The 15,557-nt window shown below is 42.3% G+C and overlaps 1 protein-coding gene across 1 annotated transcript in view; it reads right to left on the reverse strand.

Annotated features, from left to right (window-relative positions):
- znf507 (zinc finger protein 507) overlaps nucleotides 1–12,808 on the reverse strand; it is an 18,582-nt gene extending 5,774 nt beyond the window's left edge. Inside the window, exons 1-5 of the mRNA XM_034874861.1 lie at nucleotides 12,684–12,808; nucleotides 7,496–9,868; nucleotides 6,550–6,667; nucleotides 6,242–6,350; nucleotides 1,613–1,717 (exon numbers count right to left, since the gene is read on the reverse strand). Of these exons, the coding sequence (XP_034730752.1) occupies nucleotides 1,613–1,717; nucleotides 6,242–6,350; nucleotides 6,550–6,667; nucleotides 7,496–9,865 (2,702 nt within the window). The 5' untranslated portion in view covers nucleotides 9,866–9,868; nucleotides 12,684–12,808. The remainder of the gene's footprint in view (nucleotides 1–1,612; nucleotides 1,718–6,241; nucleotides 6,351–6,549; nucleotides 6,668–7,495; nucleotides 9,869–12,683) is intronic.
- Nucleotides 12,809–15,557: the final 2,749 nt, after the last annotated feature.

Below are 15,557 nucleotides of genomic sequence, written 5' to 3' on the forward strand. Positions count from 1 at the left end.
CTGAAGTCTCTTTTATATAGACCTTAGTGGTCCCGTGTACTGTATCTGAAGTCTCTTTTATATAGACCTTAGTGGTCCTGTGTACTGTATCTGAAGTCTCTTTCCCAAAATTCAGCCTTGGTGCAGAATTACAGCCACTAGAGCCAATGAGTTTTCATTAGTATGTGCCATTCCTGAGTCTGAAGCTATGGGGGGGGGGGCATTGAGGCAGGGGGAACTCATCTTAATTAACTCATATTAAACCTCATTAAGGGAAATTGTCATATCATAGGACACTTTTTCTGGGATTTGATGTGTTATTTTGTTCTCTCCTCTGTGGCAGTAAACGGAATATCTTTGAGTTCTGGACAAAACGAGACCTTTGAAGATTTCACCTTGTGCTCTGCAAAACACTGATTGACGTCTTTCATCACTTTCTGACATTTTACACACCAAGATACAATCGATAACTTAAGAAAATAAACACATTAATTGGCCATAAAATGAATTGTAATGTGAATAATTTAAAAGCCCCTAACAGAAAAAGACCACCACTGTCAGACAGCCGGGAAGGTACTGACCACGGGAAAATAAAGAACAAGCATTCAGTGAAGTGGAAAGCAGCAATCTGGGCCTCGCTCAGGGTTAGGTATAGGAAGGAGTATTCACTAGCACCGACTTTCTCCACCCAGCGACCAACTTCCCAGGCTGTTGGCACCATGAGAGTGCGTATAAGCCCCACCGAGACTCTGACAACCCCAGCTTTTTTTGATCAGGTTGCAGCGCTTCGCTCTCACCACGGAAGGCCAGTAGTTCCTGTCCACGGTTGGATTTGTGTTTGAGGTTTTTTTCAAAGGCTGTGCATCGCCAACGATTTCCGATTCAATGTGGATTTGGGATATATTAGTTGCAAACGCAATTTCGCTTGGATGTGAAAGAGATTCTACAACTGCAAGGTTCCCTCTGGTCCGCTGTAACAAGTATCAATGTTTACCAATGGTAACAAGGGTGGCAGGAGCTCAGTCCAAAGGGAGTTGGGGAGTTTTGGGGGGGTGGGAACTGGAGGGTTGCTGGTTCAAGACCCTGTACGGCCAAAGTACAGATTGTGGATTGGTTGATGTATAGATGCAATTTCACCTCCGGGTGCTCTTGAGGAAGGCACCGTAACCCCCCCCTACCCTGACATCTCTCCATTTGTGCATGAATAGGTCCTGAGCATGTGTGTGTATTTCAGGTCTGTGTGTAATGATAACAAACACAAAACATAGTGTAAATTGTACTATTCCCACTGGGGATCAATAAACAGTATAAGACCTCAATGTCCTTTTTATACACTCGGTGAGTATTGAGTGACATTAAATTCAGATATCTGGAGGTGACAGATGGACCCGTTTTAAAATTGTTACGCAATCCCCCCCCCCTCGCCAAAATGTAGCCCGACTTTGGTGCCACATTTCACCCCCTTCCTGACAAGCCAGCATGACATTGGTACCGATGGATTCTCCGGGTCTTCTAGTTTCATATCATACAGACATTGGATACGACTAGAGTTTATGAATCGATGCTGGATCATTCACGATGGAAATCTATTTATAATCTGTTTGTTTTGGGAAATCCCAGCCTTATGTCTCACCTGTACTGCTCCAGCAGCTGCACGGCCTGGTGCTCCTGGGGGTGCCTCCTCATGTGGCTCTTTAAACTGTTCATGTTGGTGGTGGCGAAATCACAGCTACAGCACCTGGCAGAGGGGAGAACGGAGAGATGAGAACGTGGAGCTCGAGTCAGGTCTGCCGCGGCCCTTTGAGCTCATCGTTTCGCTCCTTTACACGTTCAGCCTGAAGGGATTTGCAGCAAAATTTGAATTATTTGTATGCATGTTGTGAACATCTTCCCCTGAATGTTTTGGTTCATGTTACATATTCCTGCTTCTATCATAACGGTTACTACATCCGTACTGTAATAGGTATGGTTGGGCCATAGATATAAAACAACTAATATTGTTTTTATATTTTTTAGGTTTTATGTTAGGCCCCGTTTTGATTTGAACAATTCTGATGCCAATTCCGATCCTTGTTTTCAATTCTGGGTAATATCGATTCTTGATTCCGATCATTTGAGGGGTGGAGTTGAAACGAGCCACATGGTCGTTTCACAGAGGAAGTTTTATTTTGATTTAATTGGGGTTTACACTTTTACCAAGCTTTTTCCAACATAAGATAAAGCCGCATGTTAGAGCGCTGCCTAGTGTTCGCCACGGCTGCAGCACAACGAGCGCTTGAAGCAAGTTGGACGCTGCCGTGACCAAAACTTGTACTTTTTACTCCACTACATTCATCTGACATCTTCAGTTACTAGAATATTGCACACAAAAGAAATGTAGTTTATAAAACACAATGTGTTATTATAATTGGAATGACCCTTAGTTGATTGACAGAACCATAGATCTAAAACTACAGAACAGTTCGGATCGTTTCCAGTTTCTAAAATGGGAGGACTTCATTGAGTACTTCTACATTTAATACTTTATAAGTAAATTTTCCTGATGATGCTTACATACTTTTACTTAAGTAACACTTTCCATGCAGTGCTTAGTATTTCTACAGTGTGGAATTGGTCATTTTGCTTAAGTAAAGGATGTGAATATGTTTTCCAACACTAGATGGGATTATGCCTGACGACGCAATGCACAGGAAAAGTGCATCAAACTTGAAATGTGAAACACTGCAGAACGTTTGTGAGAGAAAGGCTGTACATGTGGCACATTGTTTTCATGACTTGTAAGTACAGTGAGAGTCCTTGGTCCGTGACACGGTTGTTGTCGTGTTGGCTCTGTACGTATCTGAAATAAAACCAACTATCAGCGTGAAGGGCTGACGTTCAGCTTTAATTTAAGGGTGTTTCCCTCCACATTGGCCATGGTGAACCACTAGCCTGTCATTAGCCTACTGCGTTGCAATCAAAGCAGAAGGTCTTTGTTTCCTTTCGAATACAATGTGCAGAGAACAGAACCAGAACAGAATAATGTGCAAATGGTCCTCACCATCTTGAGTGGGAGTCAGAGATTTGACATCCCATTTAGAAGTGAATGTTTCTTCTGACGTCATTATGTAGGTCTACATCACAGTATTAGCAGACTCCAATGTATAGTTATAGATAGAGCTACACACTTTATGTGCAAAGGCAAAAAAATGGATATCTGCACGTCAGCATTTAAAGTAGAGATGGGCCGATACTATTTTATGCCCCCCAATACCGAATCTGATACACAGTCAACATTCTGGTAAGTTCTAGATATCACCTTAGATTTTGGATATTGTAATATTGCGTAAGTGTTTTCCTGGATTTAAAGGCTGCATTACAGTAAAGTGATGTCATCTTCTGAACTTATCTGATACACAGTCACTCAGTCATAATGGAAAAAGAAGATAAATTAAGTACTTTTAACATAGATTTTCTTTAGGGCTTTATTTTCTTCTTCTTTCTTTTCTTTTATGGTGATCGGTGCATTAACTCCAGTACTTCCCGATATCGTTTCCAGTGTTTTAGACAGTATCGGAGGCGATACCGATACTGGTATCGGAACATCTCTAACTTAAAGTCATATTTAAAATAATATAATCTACCCTGACAGCACAAGGACACAAGTATGTTGACACAACAGCAACAGTGCTTTCACATTTAAGTACATTTCACGGTCTTTCGGTCTTTATTCAGGCAAGTGCAACTATTTTATAAGTTTGAATAAGGGCTGGGCAACATATGGATATATCAATATGGTGATATGAGACGAGATATCTTCTTAGACTTTAGATATCGGGATATCTTTCCCTGATCTTAAAAGCCACATTGCAGTAAAGTGATGACATTTTTTGAACTTAACAGACTTTTCAAGGTCTTGTATCATTACCTACGTAATCATTATATCCACATTATTGATGATTATTTATCAAAACACTCATTGTGAAAATATTTGGTGAAATTGTCAACCCTTTGATCGATCAATCAAACTTTATTTCTATAGCACATTTCATGCAAGTCAATGGGAAACATTGTGCTTCATACAAAAGCAACAATAGATGTGTAATCACACACACACACACACACACACACACACACACACACACACACACACGCACAAGCTTAACATTAGGCAACAACAAACTCAGTTATTTAATATAGCTGCAACATCGATATTGAGGCATTTGGTAAAAATATTGTGATATTTGAGTTTTACCATATCTGCCAGTCCTAGTATCTGTCGGAATATTTACATCTCGATCATACAATATTTACAATATTTCCTTTTGCTCTCATACCTTTTGTCATCAGAATGCTTGATAATTCTGCTTAGAAACAGCAATTAGTTACCACCTGACCTTTTTTCAGAGCAGAAAGAAATCCAGCGCGCGTGTGTGTGTGTGTGTGTGTATTTTGTATGTGCATCTGATCTTAAGAGCACAGGGGAAGGCACACTGTTAAGAAGGCTTACACAAACACACGTAGGTGTTCACACATCACGGCAGCTTTGTGTTAATATAAAGGCTGAGTGCTAATACAGAGTAGGAGTGGGTAGGGGAGAAGTAGTGAGGGGGAGATAGTTGTGACAGTGCCTACACCCTGAGATCACTGTGCTGGTCTGAGCATCACCAGGCATGTACTGCCATCTAATGGTACTTTCTGAAGATGACACGTACAGGGAACCAGCACGTACAGTAGGAGGCGAGGCTCATTCACTGGAAACTATTTGGTGAGGAAGTGAAATCAGAAAATCCAATATTCACCGACCACCAACACACACACACACACACACACACACACACACACACACACACACACACACACACACACACACGATATATATATATTGAACTATAGAATTTGTTCTTTTCACTAAAAGCAATTGCCAGTGTTTTTGCCACACATTTGTGCTTAATTTGTTTTTCCATATATTTGTCATGTTTAATTTTATCCTTCTTTTTTTATTAGTAGTGGAATCAGCTCTGACACCGAAAATAACTGGTGCTGTATATCTTCAGTCATTGGAGGTAAAAGCCTCCAATAACATGTTGCTACGGTGTAACACGTCACATGTTGCTACAGTGCATTTACAAAGAAATAGCGTAATGCATTATTATGAACTGGCATTGCTAACAATTGGCTAACTTGGCTGCAGCTAATGAAAACGATGAACATCAGTACACATACGGTGGCGTGAGGTCATTCCCGGCTCCGGCTTCCGAGTTGCGAGGTCAGTGGAACGGACTATCACTAGTGTTGACTGAAGGTGGTCGGTGTTGACAGTGCAGGACTGTTACAGGTGTAACACGTTGAGGGCTCCTCCCAGTCTGTCATAGTTTATGGTTCCTGGTTACCTTCACACTGTGTGTAAAGTTGTGTGATGTTTGCGTGTTGTCTTAGCAACCTACAACACAAGGGCTTGTCGCTTTCACAAAATCATAGACGATTTAATTTATGTCCAGATGAAATGCTCGTACCGTCCTGGCATCTGGACTTATGCTAGACAAATCATGGAAATCACCGGCCACTTTTAGATGTTTTTAGGAAAATTAAATGCTTATCCTCATAAATCCACCGGAGTTTAAGATTCCAACACAAAGAAAGCGGAAGGTAAAGGAGTTAAATGAAGTGGAACGTTATGGTTCTAGACTACTCTGAATTGTAGACCGATAAAGGACTTTTAAAGCTGATACTGATATGAATATTTGGTTATTTAAAAATCCGATATGCCAATATATCGGCTGATGTATACATATTTTTAAATCCAGAAACGTGTACCAAAATATAAACAGATTTCCCTTCCATTAGTTATTTATGAGTTTTCACTAAAATAATATGATAGTAATTTGTTTTTAATGTCACTACAGAACAGAGGAACACCAAAATACATTAAAGTTCTGATAAATAAAATGTGTAAAAATACAAACTTAAGATATGAAACGTAAAGTCCTTGGAACAAAAACACATTAACAAAAAAATAATCAGTGTTGCTAAAAGGGACGTTGTAGAGCGTCCTCTGGTGGACAGACTATGCAACGCCAGCACTCATGACATGGTTGACAGTTTTTTAAAATGTTAATTTATCAGAATCCTTTATTTGTCATTATAAAAGGATTCTGATGAATGAATATTCAACAACAAAAAAATGTATAATGATAATCTGTCAAGCTCCACTGAATTGGCCTTATGACTGCATGCATGTATGTGATAGTGGTGCATTTTAAGCTTTTCTTTAACAACTCACCGATAAGGCTTGTCGGAGTTATGAATCCGACGGTGGTTCCTCACGCCGACATATGTAGAGCTGATGTAGTCGCACACATCACACTTATACATCTTCTGCATCCCACATTCTGGAATAAAGGACACATGACATAAATGAACGACTTTCTGCAAACCCGAAAATCATGGGGCAATACGTGGCAACAGAGGACCAGTGGCATGGAAGAAAGTTCTGATTAAGGAGTATGATGAGTGTTCGCTAGTAAACATCTTGTACCAATCTATCTTCATATCATAACACATAATTGTGGCCATGGTAACGCGTCTTACCTTCATCGGTTCCCCGCTCAGCTTCTTCCACCATGGCCACCGTTTCAGTGACGGGCGCGAGGGCGGCCATGTCGGCGCTGAAGCTGCGGTGCTCCCGCTCGTGATTTCTTAACTGACTCTAAGCATAGAAGCACAGTGAAATGACTAAACATGCACTTGACAATCAAAAAAGCTTTTCATAAATTCATCATTGTGGAAAAAATGATTACTCATCTTTTATTTACATTTGAACAAAAAGCGGCATGTCCAAAATTATTCATACCCTTTGCAAACTGTTACAGTCTAAGATCCAAAGATCCAAAGATCTATACCATTCCAAATAGTCCAAGGTGTTCTAAAGCAGGAATTACCCTGATTCACTGGGAACAGCTGTTTAATCAACTCAACAGGTGAAAAACAGAAGCTCTCTGCTGTTGGTTGCATAATTTTCCAGGGGTATGAATAATTTTGGCCCTGTCTGTGTCTGTCACTCTAACACACACACGTACACACAATATTGATATCGCGATATGAAACTAGATATCACCTTAGGTTTTGGATGTTGTAATATTGCATAAGTGTTTTCCTGGTTTTAAAGGCTGCATTACAGTAAAGTGATGTCATCTTCTGAACTTACCAGAATGTTGTAGCTGTTCTAATTTTTGAAATTACCCACTTAGTCATTATATCCACATTACTGATGATTAATTATCAAAAACCTCATTGTGTAAATATTTTGTGAAAGCACCAACAGTCAACACTACAATATCGTTGGAGTATTGATACCAAGGTTTTTTTGTCAAAAGTATTGTGAAGTATTTTCTCATTTTGCCCAGCCCTAATGTCATGTTTTAGTTGTTAGTCCAAAACTCTTGGCATTATAATATACAATTTAAGTCATCCGATGAATGGATTACATATAAAATAAGAGGATTAAAAGCAGCATGTGAGTGTTGAGTCTCCTCACCTTGTAGTGAAAAGCATCTGGGCACTGTTTGCACTGGTACATCCTGGTCTTGCAGTGGTGGATCATGTGGCTCTCCAGGTCCTTGCTGTCCGAGGCGATGTGTTCACAGATGGGACACTGGTATGGCTGCCTCTGCCTGTGCACCCGCAGGTGCTGCTTGATGTAGCCCTTGTTGCCACTGCTGTAGCGACACAGGCGGCACCGGTATGGCCTGTCGCTGCCGGGGATGTAGTCCACCAGACTGCCGTCAGGAGAGGCCACCAACGCGTCCATTCTGGGGATGCTACACATGTAGCTCCCTGCCCCGTTTCCCGTGACCACGCCGGCCACGGCTCCGTTCTGGAACTGCGCGTTGTCCTGGAGTTCTTTTAAGATGTCCTCGTCCGAAGCGTTCTGGTCTGAGCGCTCTCGGAGCCTTTCGATGACTGTGAGCAGTGACAGGCTGATGCCGGCTTTGGCGGCGGGGCCCTCCTCGTCTCCCTCCCCCAGGCACAGGGAACCCAAACCTTCTTCTCTGCCCTCGCTTTGTAGCTCCATGTCCAGTAGAGTTGCTGTCGTCTCTGGGTCAGAGGCAGTGGTCACCTCTACCAGTTTCTGGCCTGTGTTGGGGCTCTGCGCCTGGGGTGAAACGGTCTTCAGACTTACCTTAGAACTGGAGGCGGAGAGCTCCGGGGTCCTCATCGGCATCGCTACCAGGGCCTCGGCCGCCAGAGAGTGCAGGCGGAGAGACTCAGAATGTGTCCTCTTGCGACCGGCTGGGGGAATGTTTTCATCCCGTGGAGACTCGCGAGCCATAGTGGACGCAGAGGACTTAATATCAGCTTCTGGGGGCTGGCTGTCAGTGGTGCTAGCCGCGCTGCAGCCAGGGACACCCTGATCATCAGCTCCCGCATGGTACCGCTCTACCCCCTCTGCGTCCAGTAAGCTCTTGCCACTGTCCATGTCTGGGCTGAGAAGAAGCGGCTTGGTCGCCATGACCGCGTCCTCCGCTGAAGGAAGGCGCTCTACAATCACGTTGATGTGGCCGGCACTGTTGGGACTGCTGTTGATAATCTTCTGAGCGGATGACAGCAAGCTGTCAGCGACGGAGGCGCCATCGCGGCGACTACCCATCTCCACCTCGGACGTCACCTGCACCTCCACCATGGGCTCCTCGGCGGTCAGGTCTTTTACAGGGTACGAGCTTTCCTCCTCTTCCTCTTCCTCTTTCAGGCTTTTGCTGAGATCAGAGGCCGGATGATTTGACACGTCTTGTTTGGTCTCGACTGCCATCGGTACGCAGAGCTGGAGCTTGAAGGCAGCGGGCGGTTTTTTCAGGCTTTTATCTTGAAGCACCGGGGAAAGAACAACTATTTCCTCACGGGTCGCAGCGGTGTTAGCCACAGCCTGGGCCTCTCTCCTCGTGGTAGCCCCGTCTTCGTCCTCAAAGATGGGGTACGAGCAGTCGACCAGGCCGGCGTGCTTCCACGCGTGGGTCTTAAGCATCCGCTGCTGGCTACAGACGTAGCTGCAGATCAGGCAGCGGTACAGTCCGTACTCCTCGTAGCTATACCACTTCTTCCGCGGCAGCTCCTCCGAAGCATCCGGGGAGTTCACCTCGCTCTCCCCGCCCAGGGTCCAGTCCCGATCCGTCTTCCTGAAAACGTCTTCTTTAGTCTCGCTGAAGGCATCCGACGGCGTGGAGTTCCTCCCCGAGTGGCCGCCGTTGTCGTAGTGCAGCCTGACGTGGGTCTCCAGCTCCGCCTGGTCTCTGGAGGTGAAGCGACACTCGGAGCACATGAGGATGAGGTCACTGTGCTGCTCGTTGTGTTGCTTCAGGTGCTCTTTGAGCAGCGGCAGCGTTTGGGAGAGGTAGGGGCACATACTGCACTGATAGCACGTCACCGTCCGTTTGAGGTCTCTGCTGTTGGGGTCGCCCGCTACCTCCGTTACCGTGGACGGAGTGTTGTTGTTACTGTCGCCCAACACGGGTGAAAAAAGAGCACTGCCGCCTAATCGCGCCTCACCTGCGCTCTCCTGGCTCTTACAGTTCCTCTTCATTTTCTTACAGGGAGAGGCTCCTCTGCTCCCCCTCGCCCCCTCGTCGGCTGCTCCCCGCCCTGCCGCAGAGGCTCTTTTCTGCCCCCCCAAGGTGCAGCGGCGCTGGGGCCGCTTCTCCACGATTTTGCTGAGCTTCTCGATGACATGGATGAGAGAATCCGCAGCTTGTTTCTGCTGAACACTCGGAGAGGGGTTCCCCTCTGCCTCTTGCTGGCCTCGGGTTGCAGAGCGGGATCCCGGTCCCGACGGAGCGGAGGGGGACGAGGGGGCAGCAGCAGCAGCAGCGGAGGAGTGTGTGATGAGTACAGCTACATTTCGGATCTCCTCCATGACCTGGCAGACAGTGGGGAAGAAAGAAAAGACTAAGTATACTGGTTGGTGCTATATCATGGAAGTTTTAAACAGATGTAGCCTTATCCCTTACTATACACATATTTTAAATACAATAAAAACATGTTCATCCAGAATTGGGTCAGAGGTACACACTAACAATTTCTTTGTTTTTTAATGAACAAAATGCATGCTCTTATATACAAAATAAATGATCTCTCTACATCTGCCTTATATCCCCCCCCCCCCCCCCACACTTATTCATTCCTTCATTGTAATACTAGAAAACAGAAGAAATTGAGGCCACCGTAAAACAGGAATCGGCAGTGGTCTAAATTTTGCAATTTGTGCATAGCTCAGTATTTTGAATGACTTTTGAAAAAGGCTTATGTTCTTCTTTCTGTATTAATGCCTGACCTAAAGCTGTAGTAGATCCTACATTTAAAAAAGCCAAAATAATGACTCTCTGTATGAGTTTCTGTTCTCTATTTTACCACATATTTTTGTTTTGTATTTGATTTAATAAAAAGTCAAATGAATTGCATGATTTTTTTAATGCATTTAAAATGGCCATTTAAAATATAGATGTTTTTTTCTCAAGGAAACTATTTACATTTGTTCAAGAAAACACGCCTTTAAAAACTAAAAACCCTGAAAGTCAGTGGGAGCAGGTGCACATATACGTTAAGGCTTATGCCTTGACGCAGAGGTCGAGGGTTCCAGTCCGATCCAGCAAGTCTCGCCCCTTTCTCACCTAGCTATCTTGTCCATTAAAGGCGGAAAAGCCCAAAAATAATCTTACAAAATAAACAAAATAAAAACCATACTGACACTTTGTACCACAGTATTTACCAAAGATCTAGTGAGGGGATTGGCTCTTAAGAAGAAAAGGGAAGTAGCTAGAGCTGGGCATTATACTGATATTATATCTACATCACGATATGAGACTAGATATTGTCTTAGATTTTGGATATTGAAATATAGCATAAGTGGTGTCTTTTCCTGGTTTTACAGACTGCATTACAGTAAAGTGATATCATTTTCTGAACTTACCAGACTGTTCTTTTATTTACCTTTACCGACTGACTCATTTCTGGTGATTATTTATCAAAAATCTCTATGTGTAAATAACATTTTGCTAAAGCACCGATAGTCAACCATACAATATCGACACTGAGGTTCATGGTTAAGAATATTGTGATATTTGATTTTTTTCTATATTGCCCAGCCCTTGAAGTAGCCCAAATAAGCACCACGCTAAACCTTTATTTACATGTAGCATACATTTTTACATTTTAGCATATTATTTAAGCTGTCGCACATTTTTGTTCCCCCATCCTGTACATATTCAAATATATTTGTCTTTTTACTTTATTCGTATTATTATTTCATGTATATTGTATGTATGTAAATTTTTCCTAGTAGCTCATTTATATTTATATTTTGTGCTTTGTGACTGAGTTTGCTGCTGTAACACAGGAATGTCCCATTTTTCTCGGGATCAATAAACATCTATCTATCTATCTATCTATCTATCTATCTATCTATCTATCTATCTATAGCTTAACCCACTGTGTTAAGCCCTGTTACGGCTTCTCCACACACACCCTAGCCTGCACCATGTGCATCTATTTACAAACTCAATTGAGGGAAATGGTCATTACTCATGGTTGAATTCCTTTTATCTCAGCAAATCCAAAACTTTCCTCCTTCTCACTTTCTGACCGCAGATAACCTTCCTCTTTCCTTCTACTTCTGCTTTTCTGGGACTATTCCAAAAGAGCAGGTTACACATTTAGAGAAGAGGTTACTACACAGCAATATATACTACTACTAATAATAATAATAATACTGGCCTAGTGTTATTAACACTGGATCCACGAATAATTCAGTCATTTAATTAACAATAATTCTTCAATTTATAAGCTATCTATAAGCAATGGAAAGCTGCCAAATAAACAGCATATGGTTTAACTAACTTCAGTCTGTCACGGTTTAATAATAATAATGATAATGAATACTTTATTAATCCTGCAAGGGCAAATTACAATGTTTTCACTCTGCTGTTATTACACACAGGCCTGAACTACACACACACACACACACACACACACGTTCAGTGCCTGCACTAAACGGAGAGAAATCAGAGTGGGGGGGCTGTCCATGTAAAGGCGCCCCGAGAAGTTGGGGGTTCTTGCTCAAGACACCTTGGCAGTGCCCAGGAGGCGAACTGGCCCCTCTCCAGCTACCAGTCCACCACCATACTTTGGCCCGTACGGGGACTTGAACCCGCGACCATCTCGTTCCCAACCCAAGTCCCTACTCCTCCTAACAAAGCTACTGGCGCCTTTTATAGATAAAAGTTTAGTCCCTCTGTAGCCCATCATGTGCTTTACCCAGTCTCAGAAGAGCACCTGTTATGTCAGGATCTAAAAATATTTCAGCCACTTCTCAGTCCCTCAGCCTCCCAACTCCCACTGAAACATCGACCAGCCACTTCGAGACTAACCGGCTAATGTTAGCTGCCGAGCTGGAGGTGCTAAGACACCTAAGAGCCGTCCACGTGAAGAACAAAAAACGGAGTGAAAGACAACAGGACAACCGCTCTTAGCTTCAGTTAGCTAGCTACACAGCCTGCTATTCAAACGCACGTGCGCGCACACACGCGCGCATAGGCAGACAGACAGACGAATCTCACACAGTGCTGGCAGCCCCACACACACACACACACATGGATGTACAAGGGCATTGTAATGCTCTATTTGGTTAATGTGTGACGGAGAAGCTCGTGGCTGTGTTTTATTAAAGATATACTCACTGACACGGAACGGCTCGACGCTCTTTGTCCTCAACACATAAAACTGCTTTTGTTTTATTCGTTGGCCATAAAAAAAGTGGCCTCCCTCTCTCCCACATTGCAAAATGGCGAGTATGGAATATCAGTCACGTGACTTGGAGTTTGGGTCAGGTGATCAACGCGGAGCCGGTGATTGACAGGATGCCTGATGCTGCCTTCAAGTGCTGCTCGTAAAACACCGTAGTACGTTTTCAGAAGACTTGTCGGTGCTTTCAAGGGTTCGAGCACATTTTTTGTGCAATATCACCGCAAAGACTGAAAAGGAGAAACATTGAACTAGGCTTGCATGCTCTAAATTACACGATAACACAGTTTTAAATAAATATGATGGCGAGTTGGCTTTGTTTAGCTGTGTATGGCACTTTCAATGGGGTTTAGTGAAAATGTCTCAAACTAGGTAATTCTATAGTTTTGTTCTAGGTTTATTTCAAACATTTTAATATTTCATCTAAGCACAAACCTTAAAAAAGGCCATTTTTAAAGTATACACTTTAGCATGCAACAACATTTTTTCATTAAAGAAAGATATTAATCAGAATCAGAATCAGAGTCAGAATCTGCTTTATTTGCCAGGTATGCGGACACATACCAAATTTTTTTCTTTGGAGCATCGTTACTCAAAATGTGCTTACACATACAGAACAACCAAAACAAATATTCACACTAATATATACAGAAATACATACATACTATAAACAGAAACAATATGGAGACATGAGTGCAATGAAGAGTTCAATAAAAATGTTTTTTTCACAAGAACTGCTGCTTTGCAGACTGCAGTTGACTGCAGTTGAAACTGTAATAAAGCTTATGTCGAAATGTCTCTGACTTGTTTTGAGATCAGAAAAAGAGATTTGATTAAAATATGCACATGCAAGGTAACAAAAATGAGAAAATACAAAGCAAATGCTAAAGGAAATGTCAAGGAAGCACACAAGGGACTTCTGATGATATTGAGATTTTCTACAACCTTAATTCAATGTACTGATTGATTTTAGCTTATTTCAGCTGTGCTAGAATTAAAAAAAAACATGTGAAAATACCATTTCAATGCCCTTTGAGGTGAATGCAAGTCCATCACATTTTGCACTAAAAAGTATACCATTAAGCAATGTTCGGATGTGAAACAATGTCTCAAAATGGCAATAACATTATTTGTGGCTTATGTAATTACACATTTCCCAGTGTAGACTACTGTCACATGTGAAGCCAGCACATAAAGCCAAAAGGAAGCAGAGACATGTTCATATTTCAACATCTCTCTCATTTCACTGATCATTAACCATGCTCCTGTACACATTAACCACAACATGATCACAGTTTCAGTAAGTCCACACATTTCTATAGAATGAAATGCTGTGGCAGGAAGGAATCAACACGTTGGGACTGAAAAAGAGAGGGGTCTTTTTCAGAAATATGTCATTTGATGAGGATTTTACACACAGGTATTGGTTAAGGTCGGCACTAAAATGCCCAAGTATGGGGAAAAGAAACATCTTGGATATAAAATAATGAAATATATGACAGCAACTAACCACAACCCTTGGCCACAGTGCTGAACAATAACTGTTTTCCTTGAGGTTTCATGAATTATGAAAAGAGAGGAAAAGCAATAGAAACATGAGCTGTTTGGTTGAAAACACATCACAGTATGACAAACCATCTTAGATCTTGTGGAGGGGTTGAGAGAAATATCATGAAAAGCACCAATTCAGTGTGTTTGCATGTGTCTGTGTGTCTGTGTGTGTTTTTGTGTGGCTGTTAATTAAAGGTATATTTTAACTTTTAACCCTCAGAGTGATGGTACACCACCCCCAGTACTCGAGTGATATCAGACCATTCTGATGTAGGATTTTCAAATTAAAAGCTTTCAAAATGACCAATTTAAGCTGAAGCTGCATGTTCCTTCATGTGCATTTTCAAGAAATACAAAATAGAAAGAAATCTTCTTCACATAAAAAATAAGCACATGCATGTTTCATCCCAGTCAAAATGTGAATTCGCTAAGATTTTTTTTTTTATTGTCCTTCATGCTAATGATGATGTTCCAGTTGTTGCTGTTAGTGTTGCTTTATGACTGACAGGTGACTTTTCATATGTCAATATGTCAAAACTTTACAGAAGCCAGATAGAGCCGTATAATTCAAAGCTACTTATTTGTTGTGACACACACACACACACACACACACACACACACACACACACACACACACACACACACACACACACACACACACACACACACACACACACACACACACCCACACACACACTTTTTTATATTCAGAGCCAGTTGGTGGTAAAACCAGCCTGTGCTGAAAATGACATATTTCATTCTCCACCATGTATCCATTCAAATGTTATTTGTATGAACTGTAATCCCTTCCACCTTCTATTACCGCCGCTGCCTTTCCATCAAAGGCACACTGAGACTGTTCTCTAATCTGAAGTGACAGCCCATATACTTTCACTCACACATTCCAGTTTAGCCTCGGGCAACTGAGCCTGCTCCTTTCAAAACGTTGGAACCAGGTTATTTCTATTGAAGTATTAAAGTCATACTTCAGTTTGGGCTATTATTTCAGGGTTTATTATTTCTTTTCTCCAACTGCAGGCCTGAGTAGAGAGTGATTGAATGTGAATGAGGGAAAGAATGGACACACTGTAGGGCTTGAAATCGGGGAAACGTAAAGACAGAAAAGCAAACATGGAGGCTTTGGTTCACCTGTATTTACTGGGTTTGCACTGGAGGAAGATGTGTGTCTCAGTGGCCCATGGGTTCCAGGCAAAGCTAGATTGATGGAACACACACAAAAAACAAAAAAATAAAGTAAG

The sequence above is a fragment of the Etheostoma cragini genome, chromosome 1, assembly GCF_013103735.1.
Source record: "Etheostoma cragini isolate CJK2018 chromosome 1, CSU_Ecrag_1.0, whole genome shotgun sequence".
Classification (NCBI taxonomy): domain Eukaryota; kingdom Metazoa; phylum Chordata; class Actinopteri; order Perciformes; family Percidae; genus Etheostoma; species Etheostoma cragini.